The following is a 25,831-nucleotide window of genomic DNA, read 5'->3' on the forward strand; positions in this document are numbered from 1 at the left end:
AGCCAGGGATTGGCTACAGTAGTCATATGTCCATGTAGATGGTCCAGGAAATGTTGGCACAGGAGCAGCTGCGAATTGATAAGGTGAACGTTCCTTATTATAGAGAATCCTGAGCAGTTCCTAAAACATTGGGAAGCAATGTGGTGACATCATGAAGCTTCCTGCTAAATTACCAGAAACCACTGATTTTTACGCTACCAAGTACATTGAATTAAAGAGACATTTCCCACGGTCACCACCAAAGTACTGGAAATACGGCAGGATTTTACCATTTAACACTGTGGCTTCACCGGGGATTTGGAGTTCTTATTATAACAATAGAGCCCAACTGTTATTCATGGTCTTTTCTACCACACTTTTTTCCCACCCCTTAAATTGAATAGGGAGGGACATTAGAGCATGGCTTTTTTTTTTTTTTTTTAAACACACATCCTAGTTTTTAATTTTATTAAAATTATTTTAAAAAATTACTGATAAAAAATGACCCTGAAAACTGCAATTTTGAAAAACATTTGTCCATCCAGTTCAGCCTATTAACCCGTATATAAAAAAATATATATATATAGCCTTGAAATGAAAGTTTTTGCGACTGCAGCTTTTCACGATGTCAGCATCACTTGAGCGCCTGTGGAGCAAGAAATTCCACAACCCTTTTTTTTGCATAAAGGGAAAAGTTTAGGGAGACACCTGCGGCAGAGGAACAAGTGAATAGTGTTTGTGAAAAGGCTCACACACATTGCAACAGTCATACAAACATGAAGAAGCACTCCCCCGAATTTGTTTTCATTCATTATGTAGCTAGCCCCCCGAGATATACAAGTGAGCTAGTCTTACCTTGTTTAGTTAGTCCTTTTTATGTGAAAAATTCCCATCAGTTGAGTCATGTGATCCCCCAGAGAATTTCAAACCTTAAATGTTCTCATATGGGGGTCACTACTAGAACGTCATGTGGAGGGGCTGGTAATATGTGTGCTGTTATCAGGAGGCCAGAAACACCTTACTGCTAATGATTAGAGGCTCTTGTCACACAGTTGTAATGAAGATGATAGTTCAGCCTCTTGACTGCATACTTATTGTCTGTTGCTTATGTAAGTGAGCATACAAGATAATATTTTCACTGTCCACCCAGCAGACAGAAATGGTATCAGCACAGCATTAGCTGAGGGCTAAGCATCAGGGGATTGTTTGAAAGTGAAAGTAACATTAAGAGTGCCTACCAACTAGCGATTTTTTTTCTTGCGCTGTGAGAGCGAGTGAGAAAATACGCCTCGTAGCGCAAAAAAAAACAACTCTGCAATATCGCTAAATGCTTTCAATTAGGGCCAGAAGCAGCACAAGCCCCATTGAAAACATAGGGAGTATATCACTGACTTCTGCCACAGCTGTGACAGGGGTTTGCCTCATCCCCACGAGGAGTGCACGGATGAAGGAATCCTCTGTCACAGCTCTGGCAAAAATCCAGGATTCTATCCCATTGCTTTCAATGCGGTCAGCGCTGCAGCAGCCCCATTGAAAGCAGTGGGTTGCAGGCAACCCCTGCGGCGCTGATTTTCGGGGAAGGGCTTGAAATTTAAGTCCTTCCCTGAAAATCATCCTTAGCTGAAAGGCATGAACTTTCGATTTTTCCTTCACACTCACGGATAAGAACTGTGTATTTCGTGAGTGGAAGAAAAATCTGGCATGCTCTATTTTGCCGTGGATGGCCTCCACTGAAGTCAATGTAAGCGTCTGACCCGCAGACCATATGCAATTAACATTGTGTATAGGCTGTGGGTACCCATGTCATCGCTAAGCGATGAGGTGGGAAATCTAAACGAAAAAAAAAAAAACCTGTACTGACTTCTGGCAAGCAATACAGAGAAATCAGGTATGCCGGGTAACCGGCTGGGCTCACAGCCAGAATCCGCTACAGGTCTCCTGCATGCAGAATCAGACCCGTTCATGCAGCCACCTTTTAAGGGCTCACATGAAGTAAAAGGGACTCACATTTTTAAAAGATGCAACTCCTTCATTGTAACTTTGAACGCCTTCCCACTAAAGTTTCTAAGATGAAAAGCACTTTCCACTGCAGCTGATCTGCAGAGAACTGCCGCAGGACAAACCTTCCAAGTATATAGTCTCAGCTCTCAGAAATTGTATCTTTTTTTTATAAAATAAACCTCAAATACAGAATTAAATACAATCAGTTCATATTATTGTGCCGAGTTCTTAACCCAACAAGTGGCTTTCTTTGTATCGTTCTTTTTGGCATCCTGGAAAGTTTCTGCATATCTCTCTCGTGCCTTCTCCCAGTTCTTCTGGTTCTGAGAGTTCGGAATACAATCAATGGAAGAAGAAGAGTTCTGCGCTCCCAGACCTGCCTGCTTCTTATGCAGCTGAAGGTGGATCTGGCCAATAAGACAAAGAATTATTAGATTATAGTATGCAAATGTCTGCAGATGTGATTAGAATCAGCCAATACATAAAAGGTAGTAACCTATGTTAGCATGTACATGTTCTACATCTCTCCACTATACAACCATGCAGACGTATTTGATTTTACTTCCTATACAAACAAACCCTCCTGTCCATGCTACAGTTTAAACACAGAGCCTTCTTTTGCATGTAGGGCAACATTTACACTCTAGTAGACCAAAACTTAACCCTTAAGGACCAGGCTGTTTTGTACCTAAAGGACCAGACACTTTTTAGGAATTTTACCCAGGTGGGGCTTTTACTGCCCTATTTTTTTCCATCAGCCACCAAAATTATTTTTGCTGTTTTTTTTCCTCCCGTGACATATAGGGCAATTTTTTAAATATCTTTTACACCGACTCCCTCCCCTAAATTTTTTTTCTTAACATTTATACTAGTTTTTCTTTAATTAGTAAATTTTCGCTTAAATAAAGTATGGGAACGGCTTTCTCATTTAGTTTCGAATGTTCTGATATATAATCTGCATGGTCTTGAATTACAGGGCGCATATGGCGACTGTTTTGGTTGGTGTTACTTTGGGTCATTTTCTTTCTTATGAATATATTTTTATTTTATTCTGTAAAATTTTACTTATTTATATAACTTTTTTTTTACCATCTATGACCCCCATAACGTCATATAAGACCTCTGGGGGTCATTCACTTTTTTTTTTTTAATTACACACTTTTTCACTATAGCCGGAGCCCCATTTACAGGAAAAAACATCCCTAGTCCCTGGCAGAGCTGATCACGGTCCGCAGAGAAATGAAGCATTACATAGTAGACACTGAAATCAACAGGTTTTGTTGAATCTCTTTGTATTCCGGGTCCTCCCGCTGCTCCCTGGAGCTTCAGTCCTCGACCAGCAACATCAGATCGCTTCCTGGTTACGGAATTCATAAGTCCCACCTCCAGGAAGAGATGGCTCTAATTGGATTTCAAGTGCTGCTCAGCCAATCAGTGCAGTGCTCGATGAAACAATGCAATGGCTGTGATTGGCTCAGCCAATCACAGCCATCGCTTCATGGAGACGGAGTTTATGAGTTGGCTGAGTCGCCGATTCGGCAGTTCATGAATTCTGTCTCCACAAGGGATGTATGAACGGACGTTGCGGTGACTCAGCCAATTTAAACCCCGCCTCCATGAAGCTGGATTGGCTTTTCAAGCGCTACTCGGCCATGAGAACCAGAGCCATCGCTTCCTGGAGGCGGGATTTAAGAATCCTGTAACCAGGAAGTGATCTTCTGTTGGTGGCCGAAGACTGAAGCAAGCGTGCTGGAGCTTCAGGAGGACCTGGACCGAGCCTGCTGTGAAAGTATAAGCCACCCCCCAAAATAAGACCCTTTCCTTTTTTGGGGGGGCAATAGAAGACAAGGGTTTATTTGCGGGTAAACATGGTAGCATACCTAAATATGCATTTTTTTCCCCCTATACCAATAGCACATTAAAGTCACAATTCAAGGTCCCCCCCAAACTAACTACAACCTGGATATTACTCATACAAGCTGCCTCTTTTCTTTAATAAAGGGCTTAGTGATAGACAACACAGCGCCTCTTCAGATTTTAAGAGCATACTCGACAACTTACTGGGTCTCTCATTCCATCCCCAGATTTGCCAAGACCTTCTCCCTTTTTCCATCCCATCTTCTCTAACATCTTCCTTCCTTTGTTACTATCGTTAATTTCTCTGCAGGAAAAAAAAATTACTGTTGAAATTCAAATGGTAATTCGCCAAATGTGTAAAACTTTTCAAGCCATGTAAAATATATAAACATTTCCTGCATCAGTCTTAGTATAGATTTTTACTGACATTTATTGCAACTCGTGATATATATATTTTATTATTATTCTACAACTGTCATACGTACACGTGTACAGATGCTGGCTCGTCATCCCTCTGGAAGGTGCCTTCACTTCCCACCACTTTACGGCGTCTACCGGCTCGGTCCTTGTACTTTGAGTTCTTCAACATTTTGTTATTTTCATAATCAACACCCTAAAATAATACAAAAGGTTTTACAACATTCATCCATATGATGAAAGACTCCTGGTATCATCAACAGTATTCAGAGGATTGGCAATTAAGATGTAGTAGAAAAGTGCACACTCACTATAACCCACTTATTCTGATGGCACTGTACCTCCAAGTACAGTTTAAGCCGCAGCAGTATTCCTTTACCTGTAGGCTCAGCAGCTAACCCTTCCCGGGCAAGGTACCATTTAATGCACAATATTACGTACAGAAACACTTTTAAACATGTTAAAGTGGAGTGAAACAGGAAAAAACGTAATTCTGCAATCTTTGGGGGTGGGAGGGAGGAGTCTTGTTTTTACGGTATACGCACTTCTGAAAAAAATGACATCACTTTATTATATGGGTCAGTGCTATCACTACGATACCAAGTTTATATTATTGATTTTTTTGGCTGTACTACTTTTAGAAAATAAAATAAAAAAATGGATTAACTGTCGCCATCTTCTGACAGCCAGAACACTTTGATTTTTACTTCGCTATAGCTGTGTGAGCTCGTTTTGTGCAAGACGACCTGCAGTTTCTATTGGTACCATATAAGAGTCATGGTTTTTTATTACTTTTTTCCTGCACAATTTTGGCGTTCTGTATCTTTTTTTTCTGACAATGTTCACTAAGGCCTCATGTCCACAGGGGAAATCAGGCCCGCTACGGATTCTACATGGAGAATCCACAGCGGGTCCCTGCTGCCCCGCGAACATAAGGGCTGAAAATAAGAATATACTCACCTGCTGTGGGCCGTGCGTGTCTTCTCTTCTTCACGGCCAGATCTTCTTTCTTCGGCCGGCGGATGTGCTCGCGTGCCGAGCGCATGCGCCCGCACATCCGCCGGGCCGAAGAAAGAAGATCCGACCGTGAAGAAGAGAAGAACTGCCCGGTCCGCTGCGGGTAAGTTATTCTTATTTTAGGTCTCCCGCGGATCCGGACGGCTTCCATAGGCTTCAATAGAAGCCTGCGGGAGACCCGCACGAAAATGGAGCATGTCCATTTTTTTTCATGCTCCATTTTAAAAAAAAATCACTTTTATTGACCATCCGCGGGTATTTATCTACCAGCGGGTGGTCAATGCATCCCTATGGGATGCGGACCCACATGCGGGTGATCCGCTGCGGATTTTAAATGCTATTTTGCCCGTCGACATGAGGCCTCAATGGGATAAATAATGCATAACTTTGATGAATCAGACTTTTATGGATGCAGTAATACCAAATAGTTTCTCTTATATAATTATAAATATGGGAAAAGGGAAGTGGGGGGTAAACTTTAAATATCCTTTGAGTTTTACCATAATAATAATAATAAAAAAAAAACTTTTTTTTTAGTCCTCTAATGGAACTTGATCATGCGATCATTTGATCGCTCATACAGTATAATTGTATACTATAGTATTTGATTATACTGTATCCTGCAGTGGCCTGGTTTGGTATTACAGGCATAGTTCCCATTTACTGTGATGGGAACTTTGCCTACAGTACCCAATCTGGCCACTACAGTAAGAACAGAGCCCTTGGCTTCCTGCAGAAACCATCTCAGTTTACAAGGCTACTCGCTCAGTGAACAGCTGATTAGTGAGTATCTGCCACCCGGGACCCCCACCAATTACTACTGCTGACCTATCCTGTGGCCATCAATAGTTTGCAGGTAGATAACCTCTTTAGCAGATTATCCCTGAGGAAAGGAACAGTCAGTAGTTTGGAAAGAAGCATAGTTATTTCTAGAGTGGATACAAGATGCCACCCACTCCTCTCACCTGTAAGCCATATTTGTCACGGATTTGCTTCAGCCCTTTTCGTCTTAGTTTTTCTTTTTCCTCTTTGCTGAGGACGGGTCCAGCTGATGATATAAATAACGCACAGTGAATACATTTCACTTTTATAGCTAATATTTGTTTTGCAGCCAGATGAAGAGGTAAAGTTACATTCAGGAAGTCTTGGGCTAGGTTTACGATGGACTTCAGTGTAAGCCCACCACGTTTTTTTGGCCTGACGTACCATCTGAATTGCCAAAAACGGCATCCGAATGCCATCCTGGACAAAACCATGGGCTTTTATTAGTGAAAGGGAGATCAAATGTGCAATCTTCAACCTTCAGTGGACCAGGTTCCGTTCCCATAAGGTTTCCCGGACACAGGGCTGTAGAGTTGGTAAGACAAACCACAGACTCCTCAATTTTCTCAGACTGCAACTCCTCCATAGGACTCATGTTTTTAAAGTGATACATTTACTCAATTTAAATGGTAACATCAAGCTTTTCATCACCATTATGATTAATTATGATAAAGTTAATTAGAACATAAAATAGGTTTCTGGGAACACAATACGTTACTGAATTGTAACTATGCAAATACACAATGCATAAATTGTTGTTTATTTCCTTTCATGTAAATTTAGGAAACTTTTGAAAAGTCCTATAAATTCCCATGAAAGGAAATACGCAACAAATTTCACACACAAAAGTAATAGTCATTCATTCGGCGAGAGCTGCCTGTGATTGGCTGAGCACGTCAGCCAATCACAGACAGCTCTTTCAGCAGGAGGGGATTTTAAATCCCCGTCTGCTGATAGATCAGCACTAGAGAGCCGGGGACAGGAGAAGACGCGGCTGTGCCCCGGCAGCCGAAGGGAGGTAAGTATGTATTTTTTTTTTTGTTTATTTAAACCACTTTTTCTGGATTTTCAGGGTAGGGCTTATATTTAAAGCCCTTCCCTGAAATCAATTGAAGGGGTTGCTGGCAGCAAAATCCTCTACTGCAGCTGACGTGTGACAGCTGCGGGAGAGAATTGGAGAATTCTTCTGCTGCATCTGTCACAGATGTGGCAGATGTAGCAGCAGGGAATTCTTTTAAAGGGGTTGTCCCGCGCCGAAACGTTTTTTTTTTTTTTTCAATAGCCCCCCCGTTCGGCGCGAGACAAACCCGATGCAGGGGTTAAAAAAAAACAAAAAACCGGATAGTGCTTACCTGAATCCCCGCGCTCCGGTGACTTCTTACTTACCTTGCGAAGATGGCCGCCGGGATCTTCACCCTCGGTGGACCGCAGGTCTTCTGTGCGGTCCATTGCCGATTCCAACCTCCTGATTGGCTGGAATCGGCACGTGACGGGGCGGAGCTACGAGGAGCCGCTCTCCGGCACGAGCGGCCCCATTCAGAAAAGAAGAAGACCGGACTGTGCAAGCGCGTCTAATCGGGCGATTAGACGCTGAAATTAGACGGCACCATGGAGACGAGGACGCCAGCAACGGAGCAGGTAAGTGAATAACTTCTGTATGGCTCATAATTAATGCACAATGTACATTACAAAGTGCATTAATATGGCCATACAGAAGTGTATACCCCCACTTTGTTTCGCGGGACAACCCCTTTAACTATTGGGAATGCATGCGGCAGATGTGTTCTTCATCCCCGCGAGGGTCACAGCAGTGGCACACAGGTAAGTATATTTTTTATTTACTGGTATTTTTTTTTTTACACTAACATTTTTCTTTTTCAGGAAAGAGCTTATATGTAAAGCCCTTCCCTGAAAAAGAATGCAGGGCCTGCAGCTGCGGCTTTATTGAAAACAATGCACGGACCTGCATTAATGCGTGTTTTTGCACGTATATGGGTGCGCACCTATGTACACACAAAAACACGCTCGTGTTAAGCCACCCTAAAGCCTATGCTTCAGTCTAGGGCTTTCATCTGAATTTTCCAAAAATGCATCTGGATGGAAAGGCTGGTTGGCTCACACTAAAGATCAATGTGAACTTATTTTAAAATAAAAAGTACAAGTTACCAGAATATTCTTCTTTCTGATTTAGCCGCAGATGTGCTCTGACTTGTCCAGGTTCACAGCCATCACAGGTTTCACTGCCAGGGTGTACATGAAAGGAAAGTACAGTCTCTCCAAACTTGACCTCATCTCCATGATGTATCACAACCGGCTCACAAATAATTTTAGGCTGCATCATAAGAGTACAGAGAAAGTTTTTATTCAAGGAAACGTACATGTGTATACCACTGACATGACATATTAGGTTATTGATCTACATGCTAAGGACATGCACCCTTAAATCAGGAGACCTACTAATCTAGCAAGATTGGTAGAGAAAAAGTCTGTATTGTCTAAATTCCTCAAGGGTCCTTAAAAATTATCAAGAACAACACTCAATACCACTCCATTGTGCAGGGACATGTCCAAGGAGCGGACATTGTACCATATCGATAGGAACATGTCCAAAGAGCATGTCTATTTTATAAATGTTCTGGAAGAGGAAATTGAGGGGAAACTGATCAAGTTTGCCGAAGACAAAGCTAGGAGGAATAGCCAACACTAGAGAAGATAGACAGAGGATTCAAAAAGATCTAGAAAAGCTTGAAGTGGGTGGCGACTAACAGAATGGTTTTTAACAATGAGAAATGCAAAGTACTACATCTGGGCAGGAAAAATGAAGAAAGCCCATACAGAATGGGAGGAATTGGGCTAAACAGCAGCACATGTCAAAAAGACTTGGGTATACTAATAGATCATAGACTGAAAATGAGTCAACAATATGATGCAGCAGCCAAAAAGGCAAACACAATTCTGGGACGTATTAAGAGAAGCATAGAGTCTGGATCACGTGAGGTAATTATCCTCCTCTACTCTTCCTTAGTCAGACCTCTTCTGGAATACTGTGTCCAGTTCTGGGCACCCCGATTTAGAAAAGACATAGACAAACTGGAGCAAGTCTAGAGAAGAGATACCAAGATGGTGAGCCGTCTGCAAATCATGTCCTATGAGGAACAGTTAAAGGATCTGGGAATATTTAGTTTGCAAAAAAGAAGGCTGAGAGGAGACTTAATAGCCGGCTTTAAATATCTGAAGGGCTGTCACAGTGCAGAGGGATCAGCCCTATTCTCATTTGTACAAGGAAAGACTAGAAGCAATGGGATGAAACTGAAAAGGGAGGAGACACAGATTAGATATTAGAAAAAACATTTCTGACAGGGAGGGTGATCAATGAGTGGAACAGGTTGCCACAGGAAGTGGCGAGTTCTCCTTCAATGGAAGTGTTCAAACATAGGCTGGACAGACATATGTCTGGGATTATTTAGTGAATCCTGCATTGAGCAGGGGGTTGGACCAGATGACCCTGAAGGTCCCTTCCAACTCTACCATTTCTTTGTACACCATATCTACAGGAACATTGTACCATTTCTATAAGTTTTTTTATAAACATGAGAAGTCACCGAAAAACCGTAAACATAATTGTGTCCCAAACTATAGTGGATGGTTCTTAGCCATTAATTGTGACATACTCCTATATCTTACACTTCAGCAGCGCCAAATATTTCTTTGATGGCAACATTTGTTGTTTTTTTTTGTCTTCTTCAAGAAATCTAAACCCCATACCCCACTAGAGTGTAAACCAACTTTTAATGGGTTCTGCCCCAAAGTTTTTTCAGTAGAGCCCTCTAAACACTGCTGATTCAATTAGGATCACCCTGTTTATTTGCTGCATTGATGAACATTATTTGAGCATCACCATTATACCGAAGCGGAAAGTTTCTATCATTGTAGAACAGATGAACTTACTTGCAGAATTTGGTTGCCATTAATAATTGTGCCATTCTGGCTGCCTTGGTCAACGAGTACATAGCTCTGCAACGTGTGCTCGAAGTAAACCTCTGCATGAAACTAAAAGATAATAAGGATATACAATTAAATTCAGCTTATCCTACGGAGAGCGAATAGGAGGAAGGAGTCAGAAATCTGCTGCTTGCTACTTTAAAACAGTTTAGAGCTTATTAACAGACACAACACCCGGAATAGATTAGGCGAGTCCATATCATTCAATGGACAGTTATACATGAGGTTACTATAGAGTGTCTGTTGCAAAGACAACATCTCCTAGAATGCAGATCATCACAGCAAGTCAGCTAGGAATGCTGGGAGATTTCAGCATTGAAGCCTGTAGCATTGTGAATGCAGCTCTGTACAATTAAACAGACTGCACCGCAGGATTAGTACAAGTACTGTAAAGCAAAGGATTTGCAAAATGACGCAATTTATAAAGAATAATTCTATTTAGTAACAGTAAAATGGTATTTACTTTTAAAGTTGCTGTGATAACAACATACCACAATAGTTATATAAAGTGTACTTGCCTTGCTCACACCGACCTCAGGAATACGAATGTCATGACCCAAGTTCTTTTCCCTACAAAGCAAAAAAACGTGTTTCATGATGCTACCTAAAAAAAAAATAATTCTGTACCACTTTCCTTTTAGCTGTACCCACCTTCCAATGGTGGCACTTTTCTCTGCAGTTATAATAAAGAGGGATCCTTTCTGTAGCACTGGTGACCTTACCACTATCACTCGAATACACGGAGGCCAGATTCGCTCAGTGTCTGCACAAGTCACAAAGAACAGAACATATCAGTTAGCACAGAACAGTTTTGGATCCGTCTGCATAGGTACATAATTTTTCTGAAGTTTATTTACCCTTTACTTATATTATTTTTGCCACTTTCTGACTAATAGGCCTCCTGAAGAATTCTCGCAGCGGGATCCGACCCGCGCCCCTGCACCGACCAGTGCGGCTCACCTTCGTCCACGTCTGCTCTGCGAGGTGCCGGTTGCCGCCCAGCCGTCACATACGCAGAGCGCAGCCGGCGCATCGGGAATGACATTTCTGTGCGGGCCTCTGCGAGACCCGCACAGAAATAGAACTTGCTGCAATTTGTTTTCCGCGTGTGTTTTCACACGGACACATCGCAGCCGTCTGCATAGGATTGCGTTTTGTAATGCAATCCTGTGCAGGCGGGCACGGGTGGAAATTCTGCGGGAAATTCCGCCCCAGAATTTTTGCCCGTGTGCAGAAGGCCATAGTCTACAAGTTTCACAGCCATTCTTCGAGACCCAGTTATACATGTGCCATTATTACAGGGCACCACCTGGTAGCCATTATAAGGTCAAGCCAAACTTGACATATAGGTTGCGTTCGCACATGGAGTTGCAATCATGGGTTTACCACATTTCCATGGCGCTTCTACTTTGTTTTTAATGCTGATTGAAAAACACGCAAGATATTTCACAGTAAAACACATGCAGTTTTTGATGTGCAATTACATGTATATCAAATACAAAAGTACAAACACCCTGGAAACACAGTAAGGACTCAGTCAGGCTCCTGTGTAACTTTTTTGCAGTGTATTTTGCACATGTGCCTGCTTAAATACTATGAGTATTTGTGCACGCACCGCACATGGGCAGGGGAAATCACCCTGCCCTGATTTTAATGGCTATTAAGTGAAGTGCCGGTGTTCGCAGGTATGTTCAGCATTTTGCGCATACATCTGTGTGCATTTGCACACCTCCCATAGACCTCTATGGTGCTCTTTAGTGCGTAAAATCGCAATTGACTTCCGTTCGTGTAGAGGAAAAAGCGTTTAATAGCATGTTATGGGCAACATTTGCCATGGAATCCAGAGGTGGACGCTCGCTCCAGATTCCGCAATGTAAATCCGCCCGTGTTCAGGTGGCCTAAAGGAATTATCTGGGGTTATCTGGGAGTTTTACGATTGATAACCTAACCTCAAGATAGCTTAGCAATAGTTAATCAGCAGGGGTCTGACGCTCAGGATCCCCACCAAATAGCAGCTATTGCCAACAGCGCTGGAAGCAGATTGCACCTGTTAGCCCTTTCCAATCCACTGTGACGTCTTTCTACATTCTGATTGAAGCTTGTACAGATCCAATGTCAGAAGACATCCGATGGTATTCTTACCGTCTATTGCCAGCCACTCTGCTGTCAGAGCCTCTCTGGCGCACACACACTGTCTTTAGCCAGCAGATGGCACCGTTGCATAACAGCAAATAGAGAAAGCCTTTTAGGAAACCCTGAATCCAAAATTGGATTGGAAAGTGTTAATACTGCAGCAGCCTGGGTTGGTAACATTGGCACATTGAAGTCAATGGGAGCTGTGCCTGCAGTACCAACCTGGGCTTCTGCAATGTTGACAGCATTATCGACTTCCAGCACTGGCTGTACTGATTGTGGCCCGGAGAACAGCTGATCAGTGGAGCTTCTGAATAGCGGACCCCTACGATCACCTATTGATGACCTATCCTGAAGATATTTCAATCGGTAGTAAAAGTCCAGGGAAACCCCTATAACTTGCTTCCAATTGCCTCTTTTGTACTGCTCTTGAAACTTAAAGCATTGAGGCATACTCTTTCATCAGCAGTTTTATGCATGGAAAGATAAAATAAACTGTGCATCTGCAAATGAAGAACTTACCAGTTTTCTGGAGTAGGACATCATCCATGAGTACTAATGCTTGATATCCATGCAAAAAGTTCATTTTCTTACACCCTTCTTAGCAGCAGCAGATTTGCGTAATCACTGCGCATGCCGTCGTATTGTGGTTTCATAGATATACTGAGTAATGCAGAATGCATCAGAGCTTGGTATGTTTTTTTCCCCCCTCATGCATTCCAAATGAATGCGCTTTTGTATGATATCAGAGACACACGGTAGTTCAGTATGAGTCCATAATAGGGTAGAAGTGCTACATTAGACATTTATCCCTGAATGCCCCGGTGAATGGAACGCAGGTGTACATGTATGACTGCTGCACCCTTCACTTCTATAGTAAGGACAGAGCTAGTCATGCTCATCAATTTCCACCTGTCCCACAGAAGTGACGAGCACTGCTCCATTCACAGTGACAGTTCTCAGGATCATTGGGAGTCCCAGCAGTCACAGACTCCCAGTGATCAGACATTCATCTCCCATACTGTGGACAACGGATAAATGTCTTTGGTAGTAAAGCTCCTTGAAGGATTCATACAATATGGATCTGTAATGCAGCAATGTATACAAAGCCTAAAAGTTTTCAAAACTTCAGGAAAACTCAGTTTACATAGTTGTTAAGAGGGGAATAATAGGTTGCCAGACATCTCTAGCTATGGTCGCCTCCTAGGGGGATCGAAAGATGGGGATGTTAAAATCTAGCAATCCCAATGCTTTTTCCAACACTTTGGCTGCCCCATGTATATGAAATCAGACATAGATAATTACTATATATATATATATCTCTCAATTAAAAAGGAGGGTCAACCCTTTATATCTGCAGCCTAAAACCAGAATAAAAAAATATGAGCGCACATTTACCAAATGGAATGTGGCATAAAAGTTGTGTAATTACTTGTAGGTGTCACAAAATATAATTGATCGCTGGTGAGGTACATTGCGAGATAGTTAATAGTTATGAGTTTTCATTATTGTTTTTTTCTTTTCTCTTTTGTTGACTCTTTTCTCTATAAAAATGGTTAAAATTAGGGATTGTATAATGTAAGTAGGAGCTAGGCACGTTTCTTTGTGCATAGATTGATCCTTTGATTTGATCTTATAATTTTAGATCATTATTACTTTCTGCTCCTGTTTGTACACCATGAAAAATGTCAATAAAAATTAGTTTAAAAAAAAACAAAAACCAGACTAGAACTAGATTTTAGATGGTTGTGTCAAATTGTGTCCACTACACCTGCTGCTTTGAGAAATTTGATCCTATGAAAACCTATTGTTATCTCTGTCAAGTGTCGTTCTTACACCATTGTTGATAAATGTGCCCCTAATCGAACAACTGACAACCCATGAACTAAATGACTAAGCCCAAGTCAGGTCACCTTCAACGTCAGAGTTATGAGTTGAGGCACTGCTTGCACTAGACGCGTCTTCATCGTTGGAGGTCTTCTCAGAATCACTGAGCTCCCCTTCCTCGGGTTCGCTGTCATCTGCCGAGGAGGAGCTGTCTCTGGTACTGGAGTCTATACAGTCTCTGATCAACTTAGGCTTCTTATTTCTGCAGCCGGACTCTTCCCTGTTGTATGGACTTACTGAGTCGCACGCTGCGCTACAGGAAGACGATGTTCTTATCTCCACCGACGCCTTGGGAAAAATTGACAACACTCAGGATAGAAGAAATACATTGTTGTCTTAACCTAATTTATTGAAAGTTGAGCTTTCCCAGAGCACAAAATGGTCAATAAACCAACTACATTTGCTTGGAGGAGTTATCGTTCATAGACGGTTTGAATAAAATTGTGCTTTTGGATGAAATTACCATTGATTAGGAGATCTCTGAAAGATCTGGGTGTTGGCAAAAGAACTGAATATTGAAGAGGTGACAACATAACGTCACATTGGCACCAATTGGTCATTAATTATGGCACATTTGTCAAAAATTACATTTGCACCCAACTTCTCAGATCAAGTTTTTGACAGATATCTGGCTTCACCCAGCATGTGGTCTTTGAGGTCACAAAAAGGGACCAACTGCAAGAAATTATTATAAAGACAACTAAACTCTATTGTACGGCCAGACTTACTATTTGTAGCCGGAAACTTTTAGAGCAAAAATTCTCCAGAACTAATACTTTTCCTAATATTGAGCAAGAAGAAGCTTCCGTAACGGTCTGCAACACTGAGCATCTTTATTGGCCGGCTATTTTGAAAAACAATATTAAACTCAAGGTGAAGTTAGTTCTCCGTCCCACCGGAAGACCCATGAACTTTGAATTTCCTAAGGGGCTGTACAGCTATATGGCTCCCTAATACAGGCTGACAGTTGCTGTATGCATGGAGAGTCTCTCGCCTAGCAGCAACGCCTCGGTACATGCAGCATCTAGATGATCATGCCACAATTTCCTTTATGTAGTGTATGAAAATGCAGTGGCATATGTATAGTAGAGACCACATATTACAGCTCGATACAAATCAGAGAGGCTTCTGGTGTCATATGGTTGCCCAAACAATAGGACTTCCTGCTCTCACAATTGCACTTTTTAGGGTTTGTAGGGGCAGAAAATTTGCAGCATTCATAGTACAAGCCATGGTGATACGATGTAACAAATATCATCCCCACGGTGTGGAAAAGATCTGCACGGATTCCACAGCGAATTAGACTACAGATTTTACATCCACAGCATGTGAATTGTTTGCTGCGGATTTGCAATGCATAGGGTGAAATCTGCACCCAAATCCACAGCATTAGGGAAGAATTGTGCTGCTATAGATTTTCCGCTGCATTAGTAAATGATGCAGTTTTTGGCACAGATTTTACTGCTGCGGAAACTTTCTGCATAGCAATAGCAGCTTTTATTTTCTAACTTTTAGACCGTTCAATTCATATGAAATGTATTAAGAGTCGATCATCTAAGTAATTTGGAGTAAATCACTCTAATGACCCATTTACACGGAATGATTGTCGTGCAAAATTCGTTCAAACGAAAATCTGTGATATCGTACTTCTAAAGGGCGAGCCGTTGTGCACTATTTGTTTGTCGCTCAGTTTCAGCCTGCATAAAAACAATTGCTGGTTTGCTCACTTCTTGCTACGTCTAAATGCTCCCTGCTCAGTGTCGCACATAGAATGTGAAGCGCCGAGCAAGACATGAGCAGTTCTCAGCGATGATCTGCCCGTTTAAACCTTCTGCACGAACAACTAGAGGTGATGTCATGCGCTCGTTTAGATGCCAGATGACGTTTAGATCCCATGTAAATGGGGCATAACTCCTTTCTCAGGCTGGCGTACCTATAGGGGGGCTAATGTCCATATCACACATTTCTTGTTCGGAGGTCCTCTAGAAACACTGACATACATAACTGGAATGATATAATCAACTCTTCAGCTATACTGACTTATGTGCAATACTTCCACCACCATCACCTGCTACCTGTCAGCAGGTGGAATATAACACCATCATCTTCAAGCTACACGAGATCCTTTCATTTACATCTTGGTGAACCATATAGATCTATAATGTTAAACACAGTTATCCATGTAACGATGAAATAAAAGGTGGGGAAAAAAAGCTTCATCTAGTAAACTGTGGGAAGCACAGCTAGCTACAGTATATGAAGTGATATTACAATCATGGAGCTCAACAATAATGAACCTCTGCTTAGTAAAAAAGTATAGGACCATGAATTACGGAGGATACAATGGCCAACCATTCTAAATATTCCACCACTTAGAACCCCTCGCAGCAGACATGGCCGACCATTCCTTTCAATAGGCACCAGGAATACAGCATTATCCACAAGTTAGCCTTACAGAATATGGTTATTCTGGGGGACCCAGAAGCGGGTTCTATGGTGACAAGGTAGCTCCCATACCTTCACTAACATATTTACAGCTACCAGTTTGTCGCCTGCACGCGTTACTTGTTTGCAATAACTTTTCATCCAATGGAAAAGTTAGATAATGTAGGAATGGAGAAGCTGTAGCAAAAAACCCTAGTATCCACCTACCATTCAGGAAACAGTAAAATAAATCAACTCTACCTTTGTACGGAGAATATCCATACGGAGAAATCCTCAAGTCAACCAAGCTTTCTGTCAAGTTTTGTACCTAAAGACAGGATTAACAGTCAACATAAGGGCGGGGCTCAGACGAGCGTAATTTCATCGCGTTTTACGCGCGCGCAATGCGTCGTGAATGGAGTCAATAAGTACATTGATTTTCATTGATCTACTCACACTTGCGTTTATTACGCAACATGTTCTATTTTACCATGTGTTACAAGTGATAGGGCCCCATTTTTCTCTATAGGGGTGTAATAAATGCTGTACATGCGCAGTTACATTGCGTGTGTGTAGCGTTTATACACAATGTTGCTAAGCATCAGAGTGGACTGCGCAGCGATATGCCTGCTCAAACAGCGGTAAAATGTTTTACGCATACACTCGTGTGGGCCTCAATGTAATGAATTACAGAAGCAGCTGTTCTAGAAGAACCATCATCCTGCGGAGCATGACATGGACCTCGTGACAGTCAGCGATCAAAATTACCCGGGTGTCTCTATGCTCCTCTTGTTTCATACTATGTACTGAAATAGAGCTCATACAGACATATCAAGAGACTAATGTCACTTTTAATGAGTTATGATAACTTTCAGTATATTCACGCTTTGAGTTGCTTTATGATGGGTTTGCTGTGTTAAGAGAACAACAGATTTAATGGATTAAGATAACGTGTGGAAAGTTATCACAATCAATGAAAGCTTTGCTACATCTGTACCAATGACCAAATGTTTATTTCATCCAAAAGCCCAGAGGTGTAACCCTAATTTAAGCCAAGTATTGTGAGAAAGTCATCTACAGCTGTTCTTGGGTCACATGCAACTGGGAGAGCCCAACTTTTAATTAAAAAGATATTAAAAATAATACAGTCTACATGGTCACACAATTACTGCACAAGCATCAGATTCAGTCACACAGGCAAATGACAAGGGTTTAAAGGGGCATTCCCATCATGGGCGAGATGAGAATATCCCTGTGTATACCATGGTGGCTGGGAGTCCCGAAACAGCCAAGTGGGCTGTGTGATACTGTTTCTCCACTCCCGATCACTACGTACAGCTAGGACAGGATTGAGATCGGCTTGGGCCTTGGACCCAAGACCCACATCTATCAACTTATGTCATAGCCTGTAGATACGCCATAAAGGTCAAAGATACGAATGCCCCTTTAAAGAAGTTATCCAACAATTTTCTGTTTTAACTATAGCTGCAAATGTGTTAAAATGACAAAACCAGAGGTACTTACACGTTTCCCCCCACACATGTACGTTCATGCACAGCATATCGTCCATGCGGAAGATCAATCTCTCTTTCCCCTCTAGCTGGCATTCCAGTTTTCTATCTAGTTGCGAGCGTTACTGCTGCTCATACGCAATGTTAATTGTGTGTATGGGCTGCGAATTGCTCACATCCATAGACATCTGTTGAAGCCGCCCACGCAGAATCAGCGCTAAAATAGAGCATGTCGCAATTTTTCTTCCGCTTGTGGAATACACAATTCGTGCTTGCGTGTGTGAAGGAAAATTCAAAATACATGCCTTCCATGACAACATGTTTTACTGCGGATCTTCAGCGTGGCCGGCGATTACGAATTCAAATTCGTTCGTGTGAGCCCAGCCTTACAGAAGTTGTTTTGGAATTGCACAAATAGTAATTGCCTAATCTACTGTTTATAGAACTACATCTTTCCACAGTAATACATTACATTAGGCAATTGCATTTTATGGAATTCCCTACATTTCTGTAAAACTACCTTTAAGGGTTTTTGCAGGAATAAAATATTGATGGCTTATCCTCAATAGGTCATTGATATCATGATTCATTGAGGTCCGGCTAGGGACCTCTACCAATCAGCTATTAGAAGAAGCCACAGTGCTTAGGGGAGCAGCACGGTTCCCTCTTAGGCCAGTAATGTCACAATCATTTGTTATGTGGCCCAAGTGCAGTTCAGTCCCATTGAAGTGAATAGGATTGAACTACTATACCAGGAACGGCCTCTAAGAAACATACAGCGCTGTGTCTGGTATGCAGCGAAGAGGCCTGAGAACCACAGCCTTTCCAAATAGCTGGTCGGTGGGGGTCTTGAAGATAGGTCATCAATATCCAAGTCCAATATTAAAAGACAGAGGGATCATTTAAAGGCAGCACACCATTCAAGTAATTGTAAACGAACAGAGACGGTTACTGACTTTGTCATCGTCTTGCTGGCTGATGGGCTCACGTTTCTTTTTCTTCGTCTTTTTCTCAGTGCTTGGCTGAGTGTTTGGATCCACAAATGACTGGAGATCCACTCTTGAATGAAACAGGTAGCGACCACTGTCCACATCGCAGTAGTAATAAATCCCAGTTGAAGGGTCATAATAGAGTTGAGATTCCTTATGGGGAGGAAAAATGAAGAGCAAGAATAAGTAAAATGGCAACTACATCCACAATGCACGGAGACATGGACAGCAGCATTAGCGGGTGATTGTAGAACAGCACAGCTCTCGGGCATTCCACAAGCTTGGAGGGAACCCAGAGGCCGGCAATATACAGAAAGGGTTCTGAAGCAGCGCTAGACCGTCTAACATTCTAAGTAGAATAAAATGAAAAAAAGACGACATTCTGCCATCTTTCAGTGCATCTTGTTTCGACGACGCACAAACTGCAACAACATAATAACTTTATTCTATGGGTCAGTGCGATTACTACGATACCAAACTTGTATGGTTTCTTTTGCTGTACTACTACTTTTTAAAGACTTAATTTTTTAAAATTATTTTCTGCTGCCATCTTTTGCGCGCAATAACTTTTTTAATTTTATGGCGATGTCGTTGTGCACAGACTCATTTTTTCAGGATGTCCTGTAGCTTCCGTTAGTACCAATTCGGAATACATACGACTTTTTGATCACTATTTATTGCATTTTTCTGGGAGACAGGGTGACTGAAAACTTGAATTTCTGGCATTCTTTATGCTTTTTCTCAGACGACGTTCACTGTGCGGGTTAAATAATGCTTTACTTTGATAGCGCGGACTTTTACAGAAGTGGTGATACCAAATATGTATTTTTGTTTTATGGTTTAGATTTTTTTAAATTCTAGATATGGCAAAAGGGGGGGGGGGGGGAGGGGGGGTTATTTAAACTTTTATTACTGCCACAACTAGCAATGCTTTGATCGCTCCTGCAGTATGACATAATGCTATAGCATTACATCATACTGCAATCTGACAGTCTATCAAGCCACCCCATGGGGATGGCTTGATAGGCAGTCTGCTAAGGCAGCCCTTGGGCCTATAAGGGGGGGACCTTTTGTAGGGGACCCCAAACATCGTTTGTGGGATTTAAATTCCGCTGTCAGAAATGCCGCGCTGTATGAAGAAGTCACCTCGCCATCTCTTACTACATAGGCCGCCGATATAGGCCGTCAAAAGGCGTATCAGCGGTCGTTAAGGTCGTTAAGAGCAGTGCTCACTTAAAGAAGTTGTCCAGTTGTGAACTACTAATGGCCTATCCACAGGCTAGACAGCCAGTAGTAAAGTGATGGAGGTCTGCCACCTAAGAGCTCCTCTGATCAGTTGTTCAAGGTGCCAGTGTGCTCATGCACTGAGCTGATGTGTGCAGAAAGCAGACTATGGTGGCCAGGCTTAGTATTACAGGCAAGGTTCCCATTGCCTGTAATAACAAGCCTGGCCTCTATAGTGGAAACAGAGCTGTCTGTTTCCTGCAGAAATCAGCCCAGTGCACCAGCGAGCTGGTTTGTAAAACAGCTGATCAGCGGGCATCCAGGGCAGCAGACGCTGCTGATTTACTACTGTTGACCTCACCTGCAGATAGCCCATGAATAGTTCCCAAGTGTACAATTCCTTTAAAAGGAAGTGTAAATTTTCCTTTAGATGAATGTAAAGTGAAGCCCTGTATGTAAGACACCTACCGAATCATAATAAAAGCCAGTGCTGTGGTCATAATACATCCCCGAGTTCTCATCATAGGTAAATCCAGTCTGAGACAAGGCTGCTTCGGCTGTTGCTCTCAAGCTTTCTGCAAGTGAAGTTCCTTCTTTTTCCTAGAAAGTTCAAGAAGAATACTTATATATTTCCCACTATTTACCGTATATAGTCGAGTATTAGCCGAGCTGAGTATAAGCCGAGTCAATAAGTTTTACCACAAAAAACTGGAAAAACTTATTGACTCGAGTATAAGCCTAGCTATACTTGAGTATATAGTAGGTAAAAAGAAAAAAAACCAAAAACTTCCATACTCGCCTCCCAGCTGGCGTCTGTGTCCCAGGCGCGATGGTCTCCCCGGCAGTGCGGCAAGCTGCTTGAGAATTCTCCTCGCTGTCATCTCCCTGTTTAGCTTTAAAATTCCCCCGCCGTAAGCGCTGTGATTGGATCGAGCGCCAGCCAATCACAGCCAACGCTTGATAAACCAATCACAGCCATTCAGTGATGTCATTTACCGAATGATCAAGCACTGGCTGTGATTGGCAGGCGCTCGATCCAACCACAACACTTACTTACACAGCACTGAGGGCGGGGAAATTCAAAGCTGATCAGGAAGATGACAGCGGGGAGAATTCTCAAGCAGCTTGCCGCACCGCCGGGGAGACCCTTGAGCCGGAGACACAGACGTCAGCTTGAAGGTGAGTAATGCGGTTTTTGGTTTTTTTTACCTCACTCGAGTATAAGTCGAGGTGGGCTTTTTCAGCATAAAAAAAAAAAAGTGCTGAAAAACTCGACTTTTCGAGTTGTGCCACATATTTTGCAGAGCTGTTCACAAAAAGCGCTCCATCCTAAATATACACTAGGTCAAATTTCATAGGAATCAATATGTTTCAAGTGTGCAACCTAATGAACCACAGGGAGGACACAAAACTGCAAAACAAACCCCAGTTTTCAATATACTCAGGCAACTATAGAGACACCACTATGGTAGTAACTAAAAGAGACACCACTATGGTAGTAAATAATCTGTCCATAATGATTCTTAGGCCCAGAAGGTTCCAGTAACCACTCTTTTTGGCTTTTTGCTCTGCCACTTTTAGATGGTTAATGAGCATCCTGTATGACATTCTTATGCCCCAATAAGACAAATGGGCACGGAGAGGTCACAACGCCTCTACCAATGCCACAGTGCCTGTAAAGACATCTGGATGTTCTGTACTAGGTCTCTTTGGGCAGACACAGCTGACAGCTCAGAACAAATATTAAAGAGCATAAGGAGGAGGTCAGGGTCCTATTGAATGACAGCAAATAAAGATCTTGAAAACCACATAGAATTGATCATTTATACTGAAAAATGGTGTACATTTTTATTATAAAAAACAACATTAGCTGAAACTATAATACCCTTTAAGACATGTCTGGACAAAGGAGGCTACAGAGGTGAGTAAAGCGATATACAAATTCTTTAATCTCCCTATGCAGAGGCCACTACAAGTTGGGTTTACCTCCCAACTCCTTACCTGGGAATAATCTGTTTCTTCTTCTTTTTCTTCACAAGGACTTTTCCTTTCTGGTTGATGCTCTTGATCGTCTGCCCCAGCATGTGATGTTTCTATAGTGGACTCATTGACATCATTTTCTTTCACCTCATGGGCATCAGTGTGGGTGTGATTTTCATAGGAAGACTGGTAATAGTAGTAATCTGGTAAAAAATAGGTTAAAGGCTTATTCTGGGCAAAATTCAATATTTCATGTTATACACAAGCATCCACATACAAGACGCTTTACAATATACTTACCCTATGAAGATGCAGCTGTTTGTCTCACTGTCGTGCCGATCACAAGAGCGGAGAAGCAGCCTTTTCAGGGCTTCTGCTGACGTTCCGACCTCTGTCATTTCGTGCACAGAGGTCGGATTCTCAGCAGACTTCTAGCTTCACTCCTGTCGAGACGTCTTCTCTGACGTCAGCGCTACAGATGCAGGAAGTCTCTTCACAATCTGGGCATGTCCAGTCAGAATGCCAGGTCTGATGGACTGCGCATGCCCAGTAATACAACCCTTCACTGCCCAGCGCTTGTAAAGGGTGTCCCATACGCGCATGTGCCGACAATATCAGCCAAACGCTGCAACTGAAGCCCAAGAGAGTTGGTGAAAGAAGGGACGTGCAGCTTTTACAAAAGGGAGCTCTGGGAAGAAGGGGGTATGCAAATCTGGGGAGGAGGGGGCGTGTCTCTGGCCAGCATGTGTACTGTGGGCGTGTCTAGTGCTGGCAGCTTGAGGGCTCATGGGAACTGAAGTGGAAAAGAGGAGGAAGTGACATCACTGAGTCTGAGCATGTAAACAGACAAGCAGTGCGCTACAGTAGCATGCAATAGCAGAAAGGCATGAAAAAAAACAAGATAAAAAGGTATTTGGAGGAGTTGATCGAGTCGATTGCTATACAAGAATAGGCTTAGATAAAAAGTGACTTGGTGACTGGAAAACCCCTTTAAGAATGGTTTCAATGCAAATGCTACATATACGCTGTGCTGCCTACAAATGCAATCTGTATGGGGACAAACAATAGTATTAAGGATCATGTGTCCCCATAGTAACAATCCTCTGCCACATTGAAACGGGTATTCCAGGCTATTTGCCCTGATGACCTATCCTTGTTGATGGACTTGGGACCCCCATCCACAAGCCTTTCGCCTGGCCCGTTGTCACCACTTCAATAGTTGCCTCAGGTGTGCTTGAAATAAAACACATCAATTACCTGCACTGGATAGAGCTTTGCTGATTGTGTCATTTGATTGAATGGTAGGAATATGCCTACGTCCGATGACACCATCATATTTCGGACACGCGGATTTCCGCAGCAGATGCGCTATTGTCTTTTTTTGCATGCGGGAGATCAATTGAGATAGAGGACAATTGAGCCCATCCGCGCATGATCCGCATTAAAACAGAGCATGCAGCATTTTTTTCCCCCCTCGCATAAAATCTGCAAGTGGCTAAAAATACCATCCGCGGCTATTTAATTAACCGCGGGTGGGCAATGTTTTCCCATGGGATGTAGATATGTGGATTTCACGCACAGGAGAACCGCGTGGATTTGTTAAATATAATTTCCCCGTGGACATGAGCCCTCATGTCCACGGACCCACACTGTTTCCTCGTGCAGAATTGTGCAGCGGATTCCACCTGGCCCGCAGACACGAGGCCAGAAAATACATTATACTCACCTGTCTGGCCGCTGCGGGGCTCTCCTCTGTACAGGCCGGATCTTCTTTCTTCTGGCGGCGTGCAGGGCGCATGCGCCATGTTTTTTTTAAAATTCCTGCTTTCCTGCGGTACGGACGCATTGTCAGCTGCGTCTGTGTTGCAGGGCGGATGGCTTCCATTGACTTTAATAGAAGCCGTGGAAGCCATCCAAGCGGGAAAACCGCACAAAATGGAGCATGCTGTGGGCGTTTTCCTTCACGCGCCATCCTTGCGCTGGGGAAAACCTGACATCCGCAGGTACTTCATTATCTGTGGGTACCCAATGATTCTCTATGGGCGCGGATCATGCGTAAGGGATACCCGCGCGGATTTAATAAATCTATTTTCTCCGTGGACATTGGACCTAAGAGTCAGCGGTACATCTGGAGAAGAAACAATGGCGCATACCCTGGGGGGAAAAACTTTCAGTGCACACAAGACTGCCTACCATTACAAGTAACATCTAATAAAATAATGCTGATTATCAGGTAATAGTGGTAGTGAGACCGTGGTAGTCATGGTAGTCACCCATGCTTACCTGACCATGAATATTCCTCTGTTTGCACTTCCTGGTCAACCTTCTCCGGTTTATGGACTTCATGGATTTCTCTACTTAGCTTCTCTACCTGATAAAAGATAGAAGAGACGAGTCATTACATATAGAGATATACATTGGACACTGCAGACAAACCCCAACCCACATAGCCAAAGCATGCTAGCGTACTTGGGGCCATCCCTGCTAACGCACCGACAGCATGCGGCCCCATTGTAGGGCTAGGAGGACGTGCAGACGGACAAGAAACACAACACGTAGCGATGACTTTGCATGAATCTAGGTATGGGACCCCTGGGGATAGCAGTGGGGTGCATGTGTGACTGCCGCCCCCCTTCAGGATGTTCAGGAATGGTGATGGTCTGAGCAGTCGGACCATTACTGTGGCGGCTGGCCGGCGGTCATGCGCAGTACAGTTTTTTCCTGTTTACTCGTATTTCCTGTGCCATCGCTTAGCATATGGGCTGCAGCGGACGGTCTCCATTGACAACAATGGCGGCCATCCACATGAATTCTGTGGCAAAATAGAGTGTGCCGCCATTTTTCTTCCGCGAGTGTGAATTAAAAAGCGAAAACGCATGCCTTTCAATGCCCGCAGTTTAACGCAGACGGCAATCACAGAATCCGCAATCCAAATCCGCTGAAGTGAGCACGGCCTTGGAGTATGTGCGCACACATGCGTTAACAGACAGGAGCCCTGAGCGAATGCGTATAACGCTACGTTTCACCGCTGTGTGAGCCGGCGGTGAGCAGACATATCTCTGTGATTTTGCACTGTGCATTACCGCCTATCACATGCATTCCATCATGCGCAGTCAGACTTGTTTTTTGTAATTTCCCGCTTTGTTGCTTAGCGACATCGCCTACAATCGCCACACATACACAGTGTACAGCTCACAGCAACCAATCACCGGCCGGCTTTCATGTTTCAGCGGGAGTTAGGCGATGAAGGACGCGCTCTGATTGGTTGCTAGGGGTAACCACCTGTGTCCGCAGCTCCTGATTGGTGGTCTCCGCGGTGCGGTGCAGCCTCCGGCTCAGGCTCAGCTCCCTCTGGATGCGGCGCAGCTCCTCCCGGCAGTTCCTTAGTTCTTCCTCCAGAGCCTGTACTCTGCAACTCAGAGCCGATGGCTGCGGGATCTGTGCGGCGTCCTCATCCTCCGCAGCCCCCAGCGCCGCCTCGTCCGCACCCTCTCCATGATCGGCCATAACACCGGGAAACTCACATCGCGTTCCTGGCCGGTACTCCCTGCATAGCGACTAGTTTTACCTTCCTGCTAAGAAGTTGTG

At 43.2% G+C, this 25,831-nt stretch overlaps 1 protein-coding gene across 2 annotated transcripts; it reads right to left on the minus strand.

Annotated features, from left to right (window-relative positions):
* Window positions 1–2,124: 2,124 nt before the first annotated feature.
* AGGF1 (angiogenic factor with G-patch and FHA domains 1) lies at window positions 2,125–25,831 on the minus strand. 2 transcript variants are annotated; one of them, XM_066602858.1, is made up of 14 exons: window positions 25,526–25,831; window positions 24,527–24,614; window positions 22,265–22,446; window positions 20,732–20,863; window positions 19,007–19,192; window positions 14,142–14,403; window positions 10,747–10,858; window positions 10,614–10,665; window positions 10,042–10,143; window positions 8,260–8,425; window positions 6,237–6,319; window positions 4,323–4,450; window positions 4,042–4,141; window positions 2,125–2,387 (listed from the first exon to the last, which is right to left on the minus strand). In XM_066602858.1, the coding sequence occupies exons 1-14, from the start codon at window positions 25,748–25,750 to the stop codon at window positions 2,193–2,195; spliced, it is 2,013 nt and encodes a 670-aa protein (XP_066458955.1). In that variant the 5' UTR covers window positions 25,751–25,831; the 3' UTR covers window positions 2,125–2,192. The 2 variants fall into 2 exon arrangements, with proteins under 2 accessions (XP_066458955.1, XP_066458956.1); XM_066602859.1 differs by lacking the exon at window positions 14,142–14,403 and adding an exon at window positions 16,801–16,867.

Source organism: Eleutherodactylus coqui, chromosome 5, assembly GCF_035609145.1.
Source record: "Eleutherodactylus coqui strain aEleCoq1 chromosome 5, aEleCoq1.hap1, whole genome shotgun sequence".
NCBI lineage: Eukaryota > Metazoa > Chordata > Amphibia > Anura > Eleutherodactylidae > Eleutherodactylus > Eleutherodactylus coqui.